The sequence below is a fragment of the Vanessa cardui genome, chromosome W (genome assembly GCF_905220365.1).
Source record: "Vanessa cardui chromosome W, ilVanCard2.1, whole genome shotgun sequence".
Lineage (NCBI taxonomy): Eukaryota > Metazoa > Arthropoda > Insecta > Lepidoptera > Nymphalidae > Vanessa > Vanessa cardui.
This window is the reverse complement of record NC_061153.1, coordinates 2935612-2946338: the sequence shown is the minus strand read 5'-3', so window position 1 is coordinate 2946338 and position 10727 is coordinate 2935612. Positions and strand designations below refer to the sequence as shown.

General features: G+C 33.8%; 1 protein-coding gene across 1 annotated transcript; it reads right to left on the bottom strand.

Moving 5' to 3' along the window:
- Positions 1-4008: 4008 nt before the first annotated feature.
- Positions 4009-10624, bottom strand: LOC124542737. The gene is made up of 4 exons (XM_047120644.1): positions 10570-10624; positions 10266-10445; positions 9268-10153; positions 4009-9190 (listed from the first exon to the last, which is right to left on the bottom strand). The coding sequence occupies exons 2-4, from the start codon at positions 10271-10273 to the stop codon at positions 4292-4294; spliced, it is 5793 nt and encodes a 1930-aa protein (XP_046976600.1). The 5' UTR covers positions 10274-10445; positions 10570-10624; the 3' UTR covers positions 4009-4291.
- Positions 10625-10727: the final 103 nt, after the last annotated feature.

Sequence of the window (10727 nt, the reverse complement as noted above, 5' to 3'; positions counted from 1 at the left end):
TTTTTGTCTAATAGGACACCTAGGTCTCTTACCGATGTGAACGCACTAAGCGTTACATTATTAACTGAGTACTGAGAATACAAAACATGTTTTTTTTTAGTAAATCTTACACGATGGCTTTTGGCTGCATTAAAATCCGTTTTGTTGATTTTACACCAGTGGGAGATTGAATCTAGGTCTGCTTGTAAAAATTTAATATCGTCCATGGATTTAATAGACCTAAAGATACAGTCAGTGCCTTCTTCGTGCAACCGGAACGTTACTCAAGAAGAAGATACCAATTGAGAAATCGTTGGCGGTAGTTGCAAATAATATTTCTTTTGTTCTTCAAATAGACAAATGCCACCTCAGTCTAAACGTGACCACGAACGCTGTAAAGTGCTTGAAACGTCGGGATGTCCAAAATAATTAATATACGCGATTAAAATCCGTTATAACTAATTTTATTTAAATGTGTAATAATCGCGAAAATTTAAGACAACATTATCGTCCATGGAGTCTATTGTATGATACAACTTTAAGTCGTCTGCGAATATAGAACATTTGCTATACTTAATATGGTTAGTAATATCGTTAATGAACACCAGGAAGAGAATTGGGCCTAAATGTGAGCCTTGCGGTACTCCAGAGGTAGGAAAATATGCAAGTGACTTGTATCCCTGCATAGTTACTTGTTGTGTTCTGTTGTACAAGTAAGACTTCACCCAGTTCAGAAGGTTTCCATGTATCCCGTAATATTATTATGATTAACGGTATCGAAGGCACTACTGAAATCTGTGTAAATCGAGTCGATTACTTTATTGCTATCGATACCATTTGCTAGATCAGTAGTATAGTTCAGAAGATTTGTGACGGTGGATTTTTTAGAACAGAACCCATGTTGGTGACAAGATATAACGGTAGAAAAATGATTAGTCATTATTGGACAAATTATTCTTTCCAATAGTTTGGAAAATAAATTTAAAATAGAAATTGGGCGATAATTTTTTTATATTTGATTTGTCACCTTTTTTATAGATAGGAACTACATTCGCGATTTTCATTCACTGGGAAAGGTTGCTGTATTAAGTGATTTTTCAAATAAGATTTTTAAAGGTAGGGTTAAATATTTATAATTTTTTTTAATAAAAAAAGCTGGTATCCCACCTGGTCCTGCTCCTTTACTCGGATTTAATGATTTTATTGTTCTTTGAACGTCTTGTTCAGTAATAATTACTTTATTAAGTGAAAGCTGGGGAAAATAGTCCCCCAAATCTGATTGCGCAGAGCTATCGGTAGAAGAGAAAATGGAGGAGAATTGTCTGGCAAATAAATCACAGATTTCTTCTCCTTTACATGCCACCTTGTCGTTCAAAAACATATCACCTGGGAGGTTGGAAGACATTCCTCGTTGTTGGTTACTGAAAGACCAAAATTTGTTGGGTTTGCATTTTAATAATAATTCTGTATTTATAACGTAACGCGAGTAACAAGTTGAAGTTAAAGAGTCTACACGTTTGTTTAGTAGCCGAAGATCAATTTCGTTTCGGGGATTTAAATATATTTTATATCTTTTGCGATTTTTTTCCCTTTCTGCTATCATTCTAATTAAGTTATGTGAAAACCAAGAGGGAAATTTACTATGATGCAATCTAAATTTTGGGATCGTTAAGTCTATTGAGCCGAGATGGCCCAGTGGTTAGAACGCGTGCATATTAACCGATAATTGCGAGTTCAAACCCAGCCAAGCACCGCTGTTTCATGTGTTTAATTTGTCTTTATAATTCATTTCGTGCTCAGCTGTGAAGGAAAACATCGTGAGCAAACCCATTCTCTGTATACAGAGAGGATTCCTTTGTTGGATGCCAAAAAAAAAGATATAAAAGAAGTTGTAAGTAAAAATGTTATTACGAAGTCTTATTAGGGTAAAATACCCAATAGTCAGCCTTTTAGTGAGGAATTAAATTTAGTTAATTTATATTTTGAACATGAAAAACTTTGAACAATGCTTCTCTTGTATTTTCCATTTCATAGCAGGTATGTATTTCCTGTTCAACGCCTTCATTTTCTTTATCAATTATACCATGAATAGTTTTTATACCTAGTTTGATGTCTTTCTTTTCGATATAGTTTTCCGAAATTGATTCCGATGTCTCATTTGTTGGGCATTCTTTAACACAGTCGCCGTCTTGATCACTTGCAACAAACATTGGTGTCTGGTCTTGAATTTCATCACTTTGGTGAATCACTGCAACGTCAGTTGTGATTTCAAACTCGTTCGAAAATAACGTTTCTTCAGTAAAAGTATCTAAATTATTTTCTAAAGTGTAATCACCTATCATTGGCAAACTTACGAGTTCAATATTTTCATTTGATCCTGATGCTATTTTTGATTGATTTTCATCAATACCACAGGCATAATGTTTTAATTGTAGAATCCCTAGTTGAATTTTTTGTTGAATTTAAACTTTTAGGTCCTGTCATATTTATTGCCGCTCTCAAAACATTGATAACAGTTGTTGTGTCTACTCCAACATTTTTAAGCTCATTATCTAGATGATTAATACACTTGATGGCGGTATACAAATGCCTGTTCTTAATTTTGGTACCTGGAGTGTTATGATGTTTCTTAAGATTATTTTGCACACATTTTGAGTAGTCCAAAGCGCTTGGGTCGTATGGGTATAATCCACATTTGCGAAAACCGTTGATGATTGATCTAGACAAATTTTCTTTATCTAAGACCTTTTCAAGTAATGGACAAAATGTGGCCTTGGTTAAAACACTATTGACATTTTCAGGTTGAGTTGCCCATTCGTACACGGTATATTTCCATTCTTCCTTGCAAGGTTTAAACACACTAACGTCAGCGGGCTGAATCAAATGTGTTGCATTTGGTGGAAGTGCATAAAGGATAATACCGTTATCGTGACAATATTCGCTGAGACGCATTGTTAAGTGACTCTTGTGGCCATCAACAAAAACGAGAACCGGTTTTTTCATTTTTTCTTTTTCCACCCATGCGTTCAGGCCTTTATCAATGTAATCATAAAAAAAATCTGATTTTATCCAACCCGTTTCTGACTTTCCCAATAACCATCCATCAGGCATACTGTTAATAACATCTTTTGGTGGTCTTACATACGGAAAAACTACACAAGGAGGTAAAATTTTTCCGGACGCCGATATAAATATCAGGACTGTAACTGCTTCTTTTTCTTTGCCTTTTACAATTTGGTAGACATTTTTGTAGCCTCTTGGTGCAATCACTTTTCCAGTCTTGGGACATATAAAAAAACTAGTTTCATCACCGTTAAATATTCGGTCAGGGTCGGTCAAAATATCAGTTGCGTTTATATCTTCTAAATGCTTCATAAGTTCAGCAAACCACTTCCGAATACCTTCTTCAGTTACAGCAGCTCGACCCTTAGATATATTTTCAGGTGTCCTCTCATTTAACTCGGGATTTCTTCTAAGTAATGATTGGTACCATTTCTTCCCTGGTCAATTATTTACAAATGGGTTAGGTCTTTTATCTTCAGATATAATATTATGGACGGTATTTAGGAGATCATCTCGTTTTAATGGGAAGCCACATTTCGCTAATGCTATACACCAGTCTTTCAATGCAGTTTCTTCAGTTTTGGTGAGCACTGAATCCGGCCCCATTTTACGGGTTAAGTCTGGAAACCTTAAATGTAGTCGATCTTGTAACGTCCCTCGCGGAACCATAAAAACTCGACTAGCTTCTCTAATCTTCACTGGAGATTGTATAATTTAAAAAAAATAACTTAAGTACTAATAACTTATCATTTACACAAAAAAAAAATTAACAGTAAAAAAAGTAACGATACAAAAAATAAAGACAAAGAACAACTACAATAAAGGGTAGGTGACGTGTCCCAAATAGGTATACCATTCAGCAATCCATAGGTGTGGACACCTAATACTGGTTTTCAATGGTACCCTTTTTGATACCTACTGACGGGCGGTGACCCAATTAAAATACAAATACTAAAATTTAAAAAAAAAAAAAAAAATACGTGTGGCACTCGGGGACTGCCGCGGTAAAGCTATTGCATAGCATTCTGTATCAACTTATGCAATTATAATTATTTATTTTTTATTTTTATTTTATTCATACAATATTTCTTTTTCTTTGATATTAATTCAAGTTACACTTTTTGAGCGTGGTGACGGATAGGGAAACAAATTTTTCTTTTATTAAATAAATAAAAAGTTAATATTGTTTAAAATATTTTTTATTATTTTACAATACATGTGGGTTTTATTATCTTACAGTAGCTGTTGCTTATTCAGGAATATTTATCATTGAAACTATAGGTTTATGATAACTAAAATAAGAAACATAAGTTTGTGACTTAATATCCTCTAAATACCTAGAAAATACTGCGTCAATGGTGGTCCCATATTTCGTTGTGGACTCTTGTGGATTATTATTCATTTTTAAATTCAATGTTTTTGATAAAAAAGTTGTCAACCGCTCTGATTTTTTATCAGCGAAGTTAATGTTGAAATCGCCAGCCAAGATAAGTGGAAATTTATTACCATTTGTGCCAAGTATTTTCGACCCTTCTTCAGTATACTCCAGTAAAGTGCGATGAATAAAATGCTCTACCTCGTCCAATTTTGGATTCGGAGAAATGTAAATTGCTACCATAACTATTTGTAGGCCATTTCTAAGTTTGCATAAGCACGCACAAATATCTCCAACAACTGAGCGCCTAACATTAACATCGCTAACGTGTGCAATATTTATTTCAATATTCGGAGTCATAATATTAGTAATATCATTTTCATTTTGGTAAATAGCTACCCCACCTTTTGAAACAGTATCTCGTTTGAAGTGAACAATACAATTAAAATTAGGTATTTCAATCGGATTATCATGGGTCATGCAAGTTTCGGTAAGAAGTAACACATTTGTTTGTCTCGTAACTGAATCTTGTAAATCGTATTTATGACTATTTAGACTTTGGCAGTTGAAAGTCATTATTGAAATGCCATTTCTATTACTAATAAAATCTAATACACTTTGAGCTATCGTCTCAACACTATTTAAAGACAGTCTTTTGAATTCTTGCAACAAAGATACAGTCGATGCAGCTTGCTTTCGATTATGATAAAACCTGAATGTAGAATTATCGTTTTTTGTCGTGATATACAATTTTTCAATATTAGTCACCCGAGAGAGCGCAACATAAACGAGTTCCTGAGAATGTGCTTTACTATACTCATATACTATTTCGTCAAAAGTTCCACCTTGCGACTTATGTATAGTTAGAGCAAGAGCTGAAGTTAATGGAAAATGTTTGCGTTTGGCTATACATTTTCTATCCGATGTTAATGAAATATTTGCTGTTCGTAATTCAATGGGAACAGCGAGATTGCCAACTCTGTTTTGCACTGCTAGAGCGGCTGCTTTTTGCCTTTTTTTTCTACCCACTTTATCTGAACCACAAAACTCTAGCCAAACTCTTATTAATGTGTTACTTTCATCAAATTCTAGATGTACCAATTTCCCAACAGCACCATTGCACAAACCATCAGAAACGTCGATGTTAGTTGTAATAACATAATGTTTTCCAACGACAAAAGTAATGTGATAAGGCAGTCCTCCAGTGTCAATAACAGATTTTTTATGTAATTTAAGTCTAAAATTAGCTTCTTGCTCAGCACTTTTAGCGCCAATAATGACGTCTACGGACATTGAAAGAACTTTGTTTTCACATTGGCTTAAAATCAAATTGTTATAGGCGGCAACATCTTCATTTTTAAAAAATAAACGAACTCCATCAGGACATAATGTAGCAACATCCTCTTTTTTGAAAAATCTCGATTCAATAAGTTGAAACTCATGCTCATCTAGTACATCTCCATTACCTATTTTTGTCAAAACTTGTGAAAATGCAACATTAGCTTGTCTCATTACTGTGGTGAGTTGATAAAATTTTAATTTTCTCCATAAATGCGGCCCAATCATGCTGGTTCTGATCGTCTTGTAAATTGGTGTCGATCTTACTGGTGGCAATTGCCGTAAATCTCCGATCAAAATAACATCTATACTTCCGAAATCTGTGTTTTTGCCTGTTATTTGTTTTAGACGATTATCGATTTTATGTAGAAGTTCAGCACTAACCATGCTAATTTCATCAATGATCAGTACTCTGACATATCTGAAGAGAGATCTGTACAATTGCAACGTTTCTGATGATAGAGGCAAAAGTTTTGAAAGAGAAATTTTCAGCGCTGTATGAACAGTTGTACCGTCAATGGCCACGGCAGCTTTGCCGGTTGAAGCACATGTAATATAGGCATTGCAGTAACCATCATTATCAGTGTACCTATTGTAAATTTCCATAATCAGTTTGATAACGAATGATTTTCCCGTACCTGCTGGTCCCGTAAAAAAAATTTGAAACGGTTCTTGAATTGAAGTTTGTAAATGATGGATTATAGTCATAAGAATATCTCTTTGTTGATCATTGGCCATCCGCATTAAATTATAGAATTGTTGATAATCCATTAAATTTTCTCTTTTTTTAGCTACAGCGCCAAGTTTATGCAGAGATGCATTTTGTAAATCAACGTTAGCAGTTGAGTTTGGATCGCGTAGCAATAAGTCATAAGGATCTCTTTCATGCAATATATCAACCGCTCTTAATAATTCTTCGTCTTCTTGTTCTTCATCGTTTTCTCGGCACAACTGTCTACAAATTTCTAAAGTTTTCTCTATGTCCAAATTTGATTCAAATTCTTTCCTACGTTCTAATATCGTATCTTTGTTGTCCTCGTATATTTGAATGAACTTATTTTCAGCAATAATATCATTTTCTTCACTTTGAAAAGGAACATGCAACAGAACCATCTCACGCCTGTAATCGTTGTAATTGTCAGCCATATTGTAGTTCCTGTATCTTATTATTTTTGCAGTGTCTCTTTTAGTGTAAGTCCCCTTTGTATTTAGGTAATATTTTGCAACGAATTGTGCTAACGTAACATCGCGGAGTTCTTCAGGTCGTTTCTCATATTTATCAAGCCAATTCTCTTTCCAAACGTTCGTACAATCATCATCTAACGCTTCAAGCTCCTTCATAGATTTTCTAATTCTTGCGCGTTCAGTAGGAAATACCGTTGGAATGTAGACTGTCACCACCGATGACTTAGCCATAGGTTCTCTTAATAAATACCAAGCAGCTTCTTGTGCCGGCATTTCAACAGACTGAAGTATGTCAATACTCATTTTTTTCGTGATATCGACAATGTCGAATTCTGGATGCTCGTCCATTATGTCAATTATTTGTCTTTGCAAATTACTTATCCCTCTATTATGCTTATTGACATATTCAACAACATATGTTGCACAAGCATATTCATCTAGTATAATCTGAAAATCCATGTTGGATTTCAAATGATGTAATACGAATGGATTAAAAGTGTTGTGCCATTTTTCGGCTGGTGTCCTTTTATAGAATAATTTTGGTCTACTGATACCAGCACGAATAATATCGTAGTAATGATCATCAGAAATAATACCATTATGCGAGTAAAATTCATCAAAATCTGTGTAGTCAATATTTTCGAGATTATTTTTTATAAACTTAAATCGTTCCTTATATTCTTTGAAAAGTGCTTCTGAGTAATCGGGATCAGTGTTTTTCATAGGTATCAAATTAATAGTTTTTTTTGTTGGCATAAATGGTGCACCAAATCGACATTCTTGTTTTTTATTAGGATCCATTTTTTTATAACACGTGAATGTGTGTTTGTGTGTTACTAGTTTTATATTTCCAGACGCCTCTGACGCTGACACAGAAACTAATTCGTCGATTAATTTAATTACTTCGGGATCATTACTTGATAAATCTTCAGGAACATTGTCCAACCAAAGAAGAATATGAGCATGTGGGCTACCACGATGTTGAAATTCTATTCTTTTGAAATAATGTATTACTCTATATTTTCCGAATGAATTTCTTTTCTTTGATTGCAAAATTTTTAACAGACAATTTACCATTTTATTGAAATAGATTGCACAAGTTACGGCATCTTCATTCACAAGTTGAGCTTTATGCACATAACTCATTTCTGCTAATAACTCACCTGAAATTTCCGTTCCCTCGTTTTTTAATTTGTACAATAATTTCAATAAATTTTCCCAGCCAGTTTCATTGGCGCTGAGAGTCATAAAAGTAGTTGGTGGCCCTAATTGCCTGATCATTGCAAAAACATCTTTTTTGCGATCTGACCAAAACCAAGCAGAATTTGGTATGCAGCGAAGAAATGCGAGATTTGTTTCTAAACAATTATTTATATATTCTTCAGATTGAATGGTCTCTTTTGTAATTGAAGTACCTTGTCCAACATGCTTAAACGCAACATTGACACATTTACTAACTCTCAACCTCATGATTTTAGCAGCGATGTATAAAAGGTGTTGTGGGTCAGTAGCACGCCTATCAGTACGCCGAAGTTCGCTGGTAGCTTGCATGAACGGAGTAACAATAACACCATCTCTGTATGTTCGAAACTGACCGCCGTAGATTGTCGGAAAAGATAGTTCTTCCGCATGTTCATCCATTAAAATACTGATTGGCCTGTTATATTCACCGGGTGCTATACTCAAAAAATAATCATCATTCCACAAAAGAGTTTGTTGCTGCGCAACTAAATTGTCTTCAATTGGCACATGTTCACTTATTTCATCCATATTCAATTGCGAAGTACGTTCATTGCCCGTGAAAAAAGATTCATCGATTTTAATGTCATGATAAATATAAAGAGGCGTAGATACTAAATACGACAACCACTCTTTAATATGGCTCTTATTTATAAGCCCGTGGACATAACTAGTTTTGTGAATCAACTTCTTTTTCAAATGCACATAAAAGCAATGGTCATCTTCAATGTTTCTTGGCAATTGTTTCACCATTGTATTAACTTCAACAGGTACATTAATTATCTGGCCATAAATACCGTACTGACCATTAACGTGTCTCAGTCTACGAATCTGCATGAACGGTATTCTCGGGGAAATCAACCGTTGCTCGATAAGGTTTAACGTTGGTAAATGTGATGGAAGTTTCGGATATGCAAAACCATTGTAGGTTGACATGAGAGGAATTCTTTCTTTCTGCAGAGATGTATAACACGTAGAGCAGACTTGAACAATTTCACCAGGTATGTAATTCTAAAAAAAATCAAGTTCGTATTATCAAGATATAGAAAGAAAAAAATATAAAGTGAATAATTAAGAAATGAAATTACCTGTAGTATTGTTTTCAAAATACTTTCATGTTTACTGGTCGACTTTTTCAAGTCTCCTTTCCACCATAGTCTGTCGCAAATAATACAAGAATGACCGAATGAATTACTCGTAAATTCGTTATAAAAATCAATATGACTTGTACTGTGTTTACGATAATTTGTATAAACTGGAATAGTATCATCATCAATGAAATCCGTATTATTTTCACCAATTCGATCTTCTCTATCAATCCCAATTTCATTTCCATGATTGTTATGGTTATCTTCTGTAGGATCTTCATCGTAATTATCACGCAATAGTTCAATATTGGCATCAACATGGGCTTCATTTTGGGTAGCGTCTTGTACTGTCTCCAATAAATCTGATACTTCATAAAAAGGTGTGAAATGTTGTTCACGAAGATGAAGATGAATCCAGTTTTGTGTATCATTCGCTTTAAAATGACAAAAGATAGTGTCTTCATTCGTTGTAGTTATGTTGTAAAAACAATAATGTACACAAATATTTTGATTGTACATTTTAGAGAATAAGTACAAACAATCCAAATCTCCGTAACCATTACTGCTGGATAGAATGTTATATGCTTCTTGCGGATTGTGGCAGGAGTTTAAATAGGGTGAATCGCGCAACTGATTTCTCAAGTCACAACTCTCAATATTAAGTTGCAAAACACTTATGAGCGAGTGGAATAGACAATTACCATCGCCAGGAATTGCTGTGTTTCTGTGTAGAATAACTTCAGGAGTAATGCATTCATTACGCTGTTCATAAATATGAAGTTGTTGGCTGTGAAATTGATTTTCTTGTAGCGTTACATTTTCTATATTTTCAACAGCGCTACATCGCACGATATTGTCTTCATTACTGCACAATTTTCGTCTTTTTCTGTAAAAAAAAATGATACAATCCTTAAATTAAATAATATTGAAGCATATATTACAATTTGTTTGTAGATAGATAAAAATAAATAAGAAATAATATTATTAAATCAACTTACATATCCATGTAAGATTTTTCTGCATTATGTTGACGAAATTTCCTTTGACGTTCAGCATTTGATTTTGGTACTGTTTTTTTTATTATTCCTGCATTTTTTTTCAAATCTTTCTGACGCTGATAATATGCCCTTTGACGTGCATTAGTCTTTTTTCTTTTTAGCTCTTTACGCTTTTCTTCTCTATAAAACGAAAATATCTAGGTATAAATAATTGAGGTTATCTTTATAGCAGTATTATATTTTCAATTTAGAATTAATACTGCATTTGTGATAATAATAAAATGTATGTATATAGAGTACTCACTCGTCTTCTTTCACTATTTTTTCGTGACTTTCTTCATTAATAATAAATGCACTTTGTTCATTCATATTCAAAACACTTTATACACAAATTTTACAAGTACAGCCGTTCACTGTTGTAGATAAATACTTATACACCTATATACTTTCTCACAAACAGCT